The following is a 12,551-nucleotide window of genomic DNA, read 5'->3' as shown; positions in this document are numbered from 1 at the left end:
CTGGCTTCAAAGCATCAAAGGACAGGCTGACTCTCTTGTTAGGGGCTAATGCAGTGCAGATGGTGACTTTAAGTTGAAGCCAGTGCTCATTTACCATTCCAAAAATCCTAGAGCCCTTAAGAATGATGCTAAATCTCTTCTGCCTGCGCTTTACAAATGGAACAACAAACCCTGAATGACAGCACATCTGATTACAACATGGTTTTCTAAATATTTTAAGCCCACTGTTGAGACCTACTGCTCAGGAAAAAAAGATTCCTTTCAAAATATGACCCTGATTGACAATGCATCTGGTCACCCAAGAGCTCTGATGGAGATGTACAATGAGATTAATGTTGTTTACATGCCTGCTGACACAACATCCATTCTGCAGCCCATGGATCAAAGAGTAGTTTCAACTTTCAAGTCTTACTCAAGAAATACGTTTCATAAGACTATAGCTACCATAGGTAATGATTCCTTTGATGGATCTGGGCAAAGTCCATTGAAAACCTACTGTAAAGGATCACCATTCTAGATGCCGTTAAGAACATTCATGATTCATGGGAAGAGGTCAAAATATCAACATGAACAGGAGTTTGGAAGAAGCTGATTCCAATCCTCATGGATGTCTTTGAGGGGTTCAAGACTTCAGTGGAGGAAGTAACTGCAGATGTGGTGGAAATAGCAAGAGGCCTAGAATTAGAAGAGGAGCCTGAAGATGTGACTGACTTGCTGCAATCTCATGATAAAACTTTAATGAATAAGGAGTTGCTTCTCATAGATGAGCAAAGAGAGTGGTTTCTTGGGATGAAATCTACTCCTGGTAAAGATGCTGTAAAGGTTGTTGAAATGACAACAAAGGATTTAGAATGTTATATAAACTTAGTTGATAAAGCAGCAGCAAGGTTTGAGAGGATTGTCTCCAATTTTGAAAGAACTTCTGCTGTGGGTAAAATGCTATCAAACAGCACTGCATGTAACAGAGAAATCATTTGCGAAAAGAAGAGTCGATCTGTGTGACAGATTTCACTATCGTCTTATTTTAAGAAATTGCAGGGCTTCCCTGGTGGCGCAGTGGTTGAGAGTCCGCCTGCCGTTGCAGGGGACGCGGGTTCGTGCCCCGGTCCAGGAAGATCCCACATGCCGCGGAGCGGCTGGGTCCGTGAGCCATGGCCGCTGAGCCTGCGCGTCTGGAGCCTGTGCTCCGCAACGGGAGAGGCCACAACAGTGAGAGGCCCGCTTAACGCAAAAAAAAAGAAATTGACACAGTCACCCCAGCCTTCGGCAGCCAGCACCCTGATCAGTCAGCAGCCATCGACATTGAGGCAAGACCCTCCGCCAGCAAAGAGATTACAGTTTGCTGAAGGCTCAGATGATGGTTAGCATTTTTTAACAATAAAGTATTTTTAATTAAGTTATATGTATTGATTTTTTAAAACATAATGCCGTTGCACACTTAATAGACTATAGTATAGAATAAACATAGCTCATATGCAGTGGGAAACCAAAAAATTCATTTGACTCACTTTATTGTGATATTCACTTTATTGAGGTGGCCTGGAACTGAACCCACAATCTCTCTGAGGTATGCCTATAGTCACACTTTCCTGTTACAAGAATAGCATAAAGATGGAGATATTTATAGGGTTATCAGGCCAACCTTGTTAGCTATGCACCTTCTAATTACCAGTGGCAAGATCATCTGTATAACGTGAGCTACTCTCCAGAGGTCATACAAAACCCTGTGGGCTCTAAAGCGCCTTCTCTGGCTGGCGTAACCATAGTTCTCATTAAGCCCTAAAATATTGTATATACATATAGAGTAACTCATTAGAGGCATGTTAAAGGAATGAAGTCCAGAAAAGCAGGCATCTAGGCCTGCGTAATGCAGGGGCCACTGAAACTCTGTGTCATTGCCCACCCGCTCATCTGTCCTTAATGGGACCACATGATCGTAAGTTTTAGGAGCTTAAACCTTCTAACTCTAAAGAAAGACTTGCAAAAAAAGTTTAGCTTCAGAATTAAATACCATTGCCTTTCCTATATAGCCCTCTTCTGTTGTATGTCCTCTTATTTCCAAATGATTAACCCCATAAACCAGTGCTCAACAAACTCTGGGGGCCCTGATTCAACATCTGGTACGTGGCCAGTAATGGCGGTGCTGACAGTCATATTCTCAACGTTCTCCAACCACATTAATGAACCTTTACGCGGACTGTACCCAACACTGTGCAGAAGAGTTAGAGCTGGTAGCTGCTAACTCTAACGACAGCATCACTGGTTCTGAAGTTGTAGTGTGCGTGCCATTGCCTGGGGCACTTGTTAAAAGAACAGGTTCCTGTCCTCACTACATCCCTAGGTCTGAGATCCACTGTTACCTCCTTGATTTTAACTAATGCTTTTGGTTACTTTGAACTCACAGTGAGGTACACTGATATAGATTACCTAGGATCTATCATCAAAAGCAACATACTATCTTAAGATATTAATCGTCCTTCTGAATAAAACTTACTGATGGAATTTATTTAAAAATTGTATGTTTGGGGCTTCCCTGGTGGCGCAGTGGTTGAGGGTCCACCTGACGATGCAGGGGACATGGGTTCGTGCCCCGGTCCGGGGGGGATCCCGCATGCCGCAGAGCGGCTGGGCCCGTGAGCCATGGCCGCTGAGCCTGTGCGCCCATGCTCTGCAACGGGAGAGGCCGCGGCGGTGAGAGGCCTGCGTACCACACACACACACACACACAGACACACACACACACACACACAAAATGTATGTTATATCATGTTATATCCTGGATTTTTATAGGATGAGAATATAAGAAAAGTATTTGTGGTATGTTTTAGTAGCTTTTGTAAAATTCTACCTGAAAAACAGTTCTCCATTGTGTTACTCAAATTTCCCAACAATCAGTTCCCCCCCTTGAATTTAATGCTAGGATAAAATCTGTCTTGTTTTAGGGGAAAAGTTGTCTTGTCTCATTACATAACAAGATCAATACAAATTTTGTACATTTTTGTCTTAGTTGGCAGGATATTCAGAACCAATTTGATGCTCAACTATATTAATACATCCCAGCTGTTAGGCACATCCATTTGCCTGTTCTTTTTTAAATGATTGATTGATTGATAGAGCAAGCCATCTCAAATTCCTGCTTTCAAAAAGTATCAGTTATACATAAGTAAAAATTTAATTACTCATATTCTCATCATGGAAGATTATTAAGTTTTAGCTTGTGGCTACTTGAAAATAAATTTGCCAAAAATATTGCCTTTTGGAGCATGTTTTTAACTAGCTTTGTACTTTTTATTTACATTTAGCTTCATCAAACAGGATTATTGAAAGGATATTCTCTGGGGCAGTAACAAGGTAAGAAAAAGCATCTGAGTTTTAAAATGAACTACAAGTAATACTTTAACAATGTCATTTTAGCAAGGCTTCCTGCATAATTTGTCAGTGCTGTAGGTCAGATAATACCCTATAAAACATGCAGTTGTGGCTTCATACAAGACGGCGGTAATTCTTTAATATATGGGCATTAGTCCTCTATCTAAATACAGGTAACATTATTTAACCTGCTGATTATTTGTATTCAAATTAGAAACCAAATTTCTTTCTTCATATCTACAAATGCTTTCTGATTTCATCCTCTAGGCATTTGAAAATAAGATAGGCCATGGAAAGGGTTGCCCTTCGTGAGGTTTCCAGCATTCTATTTTTTTTTAACTTAATTTCCAAAGAAATGTTACTTTAGTTCTTAGTCTCTCATAGTACTAAATTTATCTGAGTAATTGCTCAGGAAACTTTATAACCATGTGTTTTCTTCAGGGGAAAAACAGTACAGAAAGAGGGAAGAATGAGCTATGCAGATTTTGTTTGGTTTTTGATTTCTGAGGAAGACAAAAGGAACCCCACCAGGTATGACTTCTGAGTTTCCTTTGCCAAGATGTTAAACACATGAGCAAAGCTTGAAAATTTCATGATGTATACCTAGTGAGTGCCAGCTCAGCTAGGGGTGCCAAGATGGGTTTGACTTAGTCTCTGCCCTCAGACTGAATGTACAGCCACAGTGTATCAAGAGAAGTGCTCTTACCCCTGGAAACAAAGGTGAAGTGACATGTGAGCTGGCCCTGAAGGATATTAAGCATTTATATGGAATATGGGGATAGATACTGTGGATTTTAGTTGTTTCATGATCTTCCTTGTTCAGTAGTAAATTGGAGAGGAAAGAAGAGCAAACTGTGGATGACTAGTACATGAGAACACGCCCTCATTCTCCCGGTTAGAATCATCTCTCCCTTTCCTTGGCATACCTTGATTTGTCGCTGTGAGTTTATCCATCTGTTTCTTACACCTCTGTAACACTGTGTTACACAAGCTAGGAATAAAAAGAAGAGAGGGACATAGATTTTTGTGTCCCTCTCTTCTTTTTATTCCTAGCTTGTGTAACACAGTGTCCTGCACATAGCTTCTGCTCAGTACCAAGGGAGGGAGAGTCTGCAGTCCCTGATGCTGCTTGCTGGTATTACTGACTCAGCTGTCTGCATGTTAGTTCAAAAAGTTATCTAAATGTTGGATATATGGTTTGGAAATCACTGAAATGGAAATAAAACTAATTTATTTCATGGGCAGCATGTTGTCCATTTCAAATAGTAATTTGTTGTTCATGTAGACAACTTAGAAAACATGGCTAAAGCAGAAGAAAATAAATTTTAATACTGATAATTCTAACACTCAGAAAAAGACACTTAAAAATTGGTATGTGTTGTACAGTCTTTTTCATATAAACTTTTACATTCTCTTTGGACATGTAGGTTAATTAATTCCATAGGATTAGATTTAATCCTTTGGAATGTTATCTCCTAGTATCCTCTAGTAGTTTTAGCTAAATAGTTGTAACATCCACTATATTTTTCCTTAAAATAAATTCCCCAGGAAAGGAACTGCTAGGATAAAGGGTGTAGACATTTTTAAGAGCATTTATAAAAACTATTAAATTGATTTTCAGAAAAACTATCATTTTATATCTTTATCAACAAAGTATTGAGCATATTTCCTATAACCCTTATTCACACTAGGTATCTTCCTCTTAAAAATATTTTCAAATTTGATAAGTAAAGAATTCAGTATTATGTTTTTTGCATTTCTTTGATTGCTAGTGAGGCTGAAATTTTTTTTTAAGACATACTGAATTTTTTTTTGGCTGCTTTGGGTCTTCGTTGCTGCATGCAGGCTTTCTCTAGTTGTGGTGAGTGGGGGCTACTCTTTGTTGCACTGCGTGGGTTTCTCATTGTGATAGCTTCTCTTGTTGTGGAGCATGGGCTCTAGGCGCGTGGGCTTCAGTAGTTGCTGCATGCAGGCTCAGTAGTTGCAGCATGCAGGCTTCAGTAGTTGCGGCGCATGGGCCCTAGAGTGTGCGGGCTTCAGTAGTTGCAGTACACTGGCTCAGTAGTTGTGGCACATGGGCCCTAGAGCACGTGGGCTTCAGTAGTTGCAGCACGCAGGCTCTAGGGCATGCAGGCTTCAGTAGTTGTGGTGCACAGTCTCAGTAGTTGTGACACAGAGGCTTAGTTGCTCTAAGCAACATGGGATTTTCCCAGACCAGAGATTGAACCCGTGTCCCCTGCATTAGCAGCAGGATTCTTAACCACTGTGCCACCAGGGAAGTCCCGAAGCTGAATTTTTTTCATACATTTTTGGCCATTTTTATTTCATCTTAAGTGACTTGCCTTTTCATGTTTTTTGCTCATTTCTGCTGGATTAATTTTTTAAGTTTATCATTTTATCACAAATATACATTAAGTATTAAAATTTTTAAATATATACATTCAGAAACCTTAATATAAAATTCATTCATAATTCTTTGACCCATAGTTAACATTTTGGTATATGTCCTCCTACCTCCTCCTCCTCCTCCCTCCTCATTCCCCTCCATCCCCTCCTTTCACTCCTCCTCCTCCTCTCTCTTTCTCTCTGCACCAAGTGAGAAATCATTGTATCATTTAGTGTACAGTTTTGTGATACACTTCTTTACATAAGAGTATATTTCTATGCCAGTAAGTATGCTTGTTTATAATTTACCATTAATCCATTATTTTGAATGTTTAGATGGTTTTAATTACCTAAATTTCCGAAGGTCTGAAGGCTGTGCATTTTTCCGTTTCTTGCCTTTTTGGTGTTCTGTTAACCCTCTCAATTTCAATCTTTTATCTTTCATGTTAATTGTGAAAAAGCTTTCCTCAAATACTTCCCATCTTTTCCTCCTATTATCCCATAGGAACAAATGATATGAATTCTAATAAAGAAGCTTTATATAAGAAACATGAATATATACTTGCTCACCTTTCTTCTATCAGCTTCTTTAAAAAACATAAATTATATACTATAATAATTAGGACAATGTATTGTTGGGTTTGTAGTATATAGAGATGTGATATATATAATAACAATAGCATAAAAAAGGGATGAGGGAATAGTTATATAGGAGTAACGTTTCAGTATCTCACAGGCATTAAGTATAAAATCTGAAGTAATTCTAAGAAGTTAAAATGTAAGCCCTAGAGCAACCAGCAGGAAATTAATTCAAAAATACATAGTAAAAAAAATCATTAAAAGAGTTAAAGTGTCCCACTTAGAAAATATTCACTTAAATGTAAAAGAAAGCAGTAAAGGAAAAATAGAGGAAAAACTCCAAGACACATAAAAAACAAAAAGTAAAATGGCAGACATAAGTCCGACTATAACAATAATAACAATAAATGTGAATGGATTAACCGTTTCATCAAAACGCAGAGATTTTCAGACTGGATCAAAAAAAAAACGTTTTCTGGATACAATTCTGTGCTATCTATATGAGACACAGATTAGATTTAAAGATACAAGGGGGGAAAAAAGGAAAAGGAAGGATCAAGATATGCCATACAAACAACAATCATAAGAAACCTGGAGTGGCTATATAAATATCAGAGGACATAGACTTCAAAACAAAAATTGTTACTAGAGACAAGGACATTCTATTTCATAAAAGGGTCAATCCAACAGAAAGACATTACAATTATAAACATATATGCATGTAACAACACAGAACCCTAAAAATACATGAAACAAAAACTGACAGAATTGCAAGGAGAAGTAAATAATTCAACAATATTTGGAGACTTCAGTACACCACTTTCAGTGATGGACAGTCAGGAAGAAGATAACAAGGAAATAAAAGTCATGAACAACACTATAAACAAAACTATAAATCAACTGGACCTAACACATATCTATAGAGCTCCCCATCTAAGAACAGCCGAATATATCAATATATTCTTCTCAAGTGCACATGGAACATTCTCCAGGATAGAGTATGCGGTAGGCCATATAATAGCCTCAAAAAATATAAAAACTGAAATTACACAAATTATGTTCTCTGACCACAATGGAATAAAATTAACAGAAAGAAATTTGAGGATTCACAAATATGCAGAAACAATGCACTGCTTAATTAACCAACCAATGGATCAAAGAAGCATACCTAAAGGAAATAAGGAAATAATTTGAAATGAATGAAAATGAAGGAACAACATACCAAAACTTTAAGATGAACAAAAAGGAAAACATAGACTTACGGGATGAAGCTGTACATCCATCTACTGAAAAAGAAGCAATGTCTTAAATCAGTAACCTAACCTTCCACTTTTAGACACTGGGAAACAAGAGCAAATGAAGTATAGCAAACAGAAAAAAAAATAAAGATTAAAATTGATAAGTGAGAGAATAGGAAAACAGTAGAGAAAGTCAATGGAGCCAAAAGTCAGTTCTTTTGAAAATATCAGTAATGTTGATAAGGCTTTAGCTATACTGATGAAGAAAAAAAAGAGAACATACAAATTATTAAGGTCAGAATTAAGAGGGAACATGACTACTGACCATAAAGGAATGAAAAGGATTATAGTATATATATATTATATATATAACAACTTTATGCTAACAAATTAGGTAACAGACAAAATGAACAAATTCCTAGAGAGAGCCAAACTACTGAACTGGTTCAAGAAGAAATAAAAAATCTGAATAAGAAAAACAGTCCCAGGCTGAGGTGGCTTCACTAAAGGATGCTGCCAAACACTTTTAAAAAATAACAGTTTTTTACAAACTCTTTGAAAAAATAAAAGAGGAAGGAACACTTCCAAATTCATTTTATAAGGCCAGTATTACCCACATACCAAAACCAGACAAAACATTACAAGAAAACTGTAAACCACTATCCTTTATGAATATAGATACAAAAATACTCAACAAAATTAGGAAACTTAATCTAGCAAAATATGAAAAAGATTATATACCATGACTAAGTGAGACTTATCCCAAAAATGCAAGGTTAGTTTACCATCTAAAAACCAAAAAATGTAACACATCGTATTAATGGAACAAAGGATAAAAACCACATGATCAGCCCAGTATTCTCAGCAAAAGCATTTGAAGAAGTTCAACATTGCTTCATTATTTAAAAACAAACAAACAAAAAAACACAGATTAAACATGGACAGGAATTTCTTTGACCAAATAAAGCATATCTATGAAAAACCTACAGCTAACAACTAGTTAATGGTGAAAGTTTGAATGCTATTTTCCAAAGATCAGGAAAAAGACAAGGACGTCTGCTCTATTCAACACTGGATCCTAGACAGGATTATCAGGCAAGAAAATGAAATAAAAAACATACAAACTGGAAAGGAAGAAGGAAAATTATTTTTTAATGCAACTTTTTAAATTTAGTAATTTATTTATTTTTGGCTGTGTTGGGTCTTCATTGCTGTGTGTAGGCTTTCTCTAGTTGCGGTGAGCAGGGGCTACTCTTTGTTGTGGTGCGTGGACTTCTCGTTGCAGAGCAGGGGCTGTAGGCTTGTGAACTTCAGTAGTTGTGGCACACAGGCTTAGTAGTTGTGGTTTGCAGGCTCTAGAGTGCAGACGCAGTAGTTGTGACATATGGGCTTAGTTGCTCCGCAGTATGTAGGATCTTCCTGGACCAGGGCTTGAACCTGTGTCCCCTCTGTTGGCAGGTGGATTCTTAACCACTGTGCCACCAGGGAAGTCCCAAAAACTATCAATTTAAATATGATATTATATACAGGAAATCCTAAGAAATCAACCAAGAAACTGTTAGAACTTAATAAAGGTTAATTTCAATTTACAAAATCAGTTTACAATATTGATATAATACATAATATCAGTTTACAAAAATCAATTGTTTCTGTGCATGAACAATGAAAAATCCAAAAATGAAATTAAGAAAATAATTCCATTTATAATAGCAGCAAAATGAATAAAATACCTAGGAATAAATTTAACAAAAGAAGCATAAAACTTATACCATGAGAACTATAAAATATTGTTGAAAGAAACTAAGGAAGATCTAAATGAAACAAAGATATCCCATGTTCATGGATCAGAAGGCTTAATATTGTCAGCATGGCAATACTCCCCAAACTGATCTGCAGATTCAAAGCGATTCCTAACAAAATCTCAGCCACATTTTTGTTGTTGTTTTTGCAATAATGGAAAAACTTAATCTTGAATTCATATGAAAAAACAAAAGGATCAGGGTAACCAAAACAATCTTGAAAAAGAATAAGATTATAGGACTCATACTTTCTGATTTCAAAATATACAAAGCTTGGGTAAAGACCATATAATACTAGCATAAAGACAGACATACAGATAAATGGAATTGAATTAGGAGTCCAGAAGTAAATCCTCACACTTATGGTAATTGATTTTCAACAAGGATCTTAAGACACAATTCAATGGGGGAAAAAATGTCTTGTAACAAGTGGTGCTGGACACTGGATATCCACATGCAAAAGAATGAATTTGGACCCCTACCTCATGTTATATAAAAAAATTAGCTCAAATGGATCACAGACCTAAATGTAAGAGCTAAAACTATAAAAACTTTCAGAAGAAAGTATAGGAGTAAATTTTCACGACCTTGGTTAGATGCAGTTTCTTAGATGACACCAAAACCACAAACAACAAAAGAAAAAAATGAATGAATTGGACTTCATCAAAATTTTAAAAATTTATGCTTCAAAAAACAACATCAAGAACATGAAGGATAACACACAGCATGGGAGAAAATATTTTTAGATGATATATCTGATACATAACTTGTATCTAGAATATATAAATAACACAACTCAATAATAAAAAGACAGATTACTCAATTTTAAAATGAGCAAAGAATCTGAATAGACATTTCTCCAAAGAAGATATCTATACAGCCAATAAGCTCCTAACAAGATTCTTGATATCACTATCATCAAAGAAATGCAAATCAAAACCACAGTGAGATACCACTTTACACCCACTGGGATAGCTATGAATAAAAAGTCAGATAATAAACAACTGTTGGCAAAGATGTGGAGAAATGGGAACCCTCATACACTACTATTGGGAATGTAAAATGCAGCAGCCACTATGGAAAACACTGACAGTTCCTCAAATGGTTATAGTGTTACCATATGACCCAGAAATTCCACTGCTAGGAATATACCCAAGAGAAATGAAAACATATCCACACAAAAACTTGTACACCCATACAAGTTTCATAGCATCACTATTTTCAGAGAGAGCGGGAAGATGGCGGAAGAGTACGATGCGGAGATCACCTTCCTCTCCACAGACACAGGAATACATCTACACGTGGAACAACTCCTACAGAACACCCACTGAACACTGGCAGAAGACCTCAGACCTCCCAAAAGGCAAGAAACTCCCCACGTACCTGGGTAGGGCAAAAGAGAAAAGAATAAATAGAGACAAAATAGGGACGGGACCTGCACTATTTTCAGTAGCCAAAATATGGGAACACCCAAATGTCTACCAATTAATGAATGGAAAAACAAATGTGATATATCCATATAATCTAATATTCAGCAATAAAAAATATGAAGTACTACATACTATAACATAGTTGAATCTTGAAAACATTATGCAGATTAAAAGACATCAATCACAAAAGACTACATATTGCATGAATACATTTATATGAGTTGTCCAAAATAGGTAAATCTATAGATACCAAAGGTACGTTAGTAGTTGCCTAGGCCATGAGGGACCTGGAGAGGCAGGGGTGGGGCAGGGAATGATGTATAAGTGCTACTAGGTATGGAGTTTCTTTTTTGGATGCGATAAAAGTTAATTGTGGTGATGGTTATACAACTCTGTGGATATACTAAAAAGCATTTGACTATACATTTTAGATGGATGAATTGTATGATATGCAAAATATATCTCAATAAAGCTGTTTAAAAAGAAGAGTTGAGGGGCTTCTCTGGTGGCACAGTGGTTGGGAGTCCACCTGCCGATGCAGGGGATGCGGGTTCGTGCCCCAGTCCGGGAGGATCCTGCGTGCCGCAGAGCGGCTGGGCCCGTGAGCCATGGCCGCTGGGCCTGCACGTCCGGAGCCTGTGCTCCACGGTGGGAGAGGCCACGGCGGTGAGAGGCCCACGTACCGCAAAAAAAAAAAAAAAAAAAAAGAAGAGTTGAGATAATACAAAGTATATTCTCTGACCATAATGGAATTAATGTAAAAATCAATGAGAAGGATGACTGGAAATTAAACAACACAATTCTAAATAATCCTTGGGTCCAAAAGAATTTATCAAGAGAAATTAGATATTCAAAAGATAAAGGAATACTACGAATGACATACACACACATGTAAGTGTGGTGACTTAAATGAAATGGACCAATTCCATTAAAGTCACAAGTTAACAAAAGTTGTCCAAGGAGAAATACATAACCTTAATAGTCTTGTATCTATTAAAGAAAATTGAATTCATAGTTTAAAACTTTCTGAAAAAGAAATCTCTCAGCCCAGATAATTTCACTACTGTATTCTTCCAAACATCTGAAGAAGAAATATCAAATTCTGTACTACTTCTTCCAGAAAATAGAAAAGGAGGGAACAATTTCCAGCTTATTTTATGAAACCAGCATTACCTTGATACCAAAACCAGACAGACACATACAAGAAAATAAAACTACAGATCAACATCCCTCATGAAGATAGACCCAAAAATCATTAACAGAATACTAGCAAGTGAAAGCTCAACTTCTCAACCTCTCAGGCCCCTCTTCCAAAATCAGCAGATGCCCCAAGGGAAAGATGGTCACAAGTGCTAGGCTCCTCCTTTCTGGATTTCCTTCTACATCTGGACACCATAGTTCTTCACTGCCCTGTTAATAGTCCAGTGCCTTCAAAAAGGATTTTTACTGCAGATTTTCTCAGTGGGAGGGTTAACCCAAAACACTTAGTTCATCATTACCAGAAGCAGAACCCTTCAGATCAACTTTTCATATCGAGATACATAACTGGATCTTTACTTATAGAAATATTGCCAAAAGAGGTTTTTAAGTCAAAAGCTTTCTTTTGTGCCCCTTTTCTGCCTTGCATGTTGCCTTTCTCCTACCTAACAGCTAACATGTTGCTGAGGCCTTATTCTTTGCCAGGTGACAACTGTTTCATATGTGATGGCTTGTTTAATCTTCATATCACTATGAGTTTAGGTGTCAGTGTT

At 37.1% G+C, this 12,551-nt stretch overlaps 1 protein-coding gene across 3 annotated transcripts in view; it reads left to right on the top strand.

Annotated features, from left to right (window-relative positions):
* The window catches only part of PPP2R3A (protein phosphatase 2 regulatory subunit B''alpha), a 220,019-nt gene that overhangs the window by 148,135 nt on the left and 59,333 nt on the right, over positions 1 to 12,551 (top strand). For all 3 annotated transcript variants that reach the window (XM_060099647.1, XM_060099646.1, XM_060099645.1), the window contains 2 exons: positions 3,303 to 3,351; positions 3,811 to 3,900. In XM_060099647.1, coding sequence (XP_059955630.1) covers positions 3,303 to 3,351; positions 3,811 to 3,900 — 139 coding nt within the window. The remainder of the gene's footprint in view (positions 1 to 3,302; positions 3,352 to 3,810; positions 3,901 to 12,551) is intronic.

The sequence above is a fragment of the Mesoplodon densirostris genome, chromosome 5, assembly GCF_025265405.1.
Source record: "Mesoplodon densirostris isolate mMesDen1 chromosome 5, mMesDen1 primary haplotype, whole genome shotgun sequence".
Classification (NCBI taxonomy): Eukaryota; Metazoa; Chordata; class Mammalia; order Artiodactyla; family Ziphiidae; genus Mesoplodon; species Mesoplodon densirostris.
This window is presented reverse-complemented; position numbering and strand designations above follow the sequence as displayed.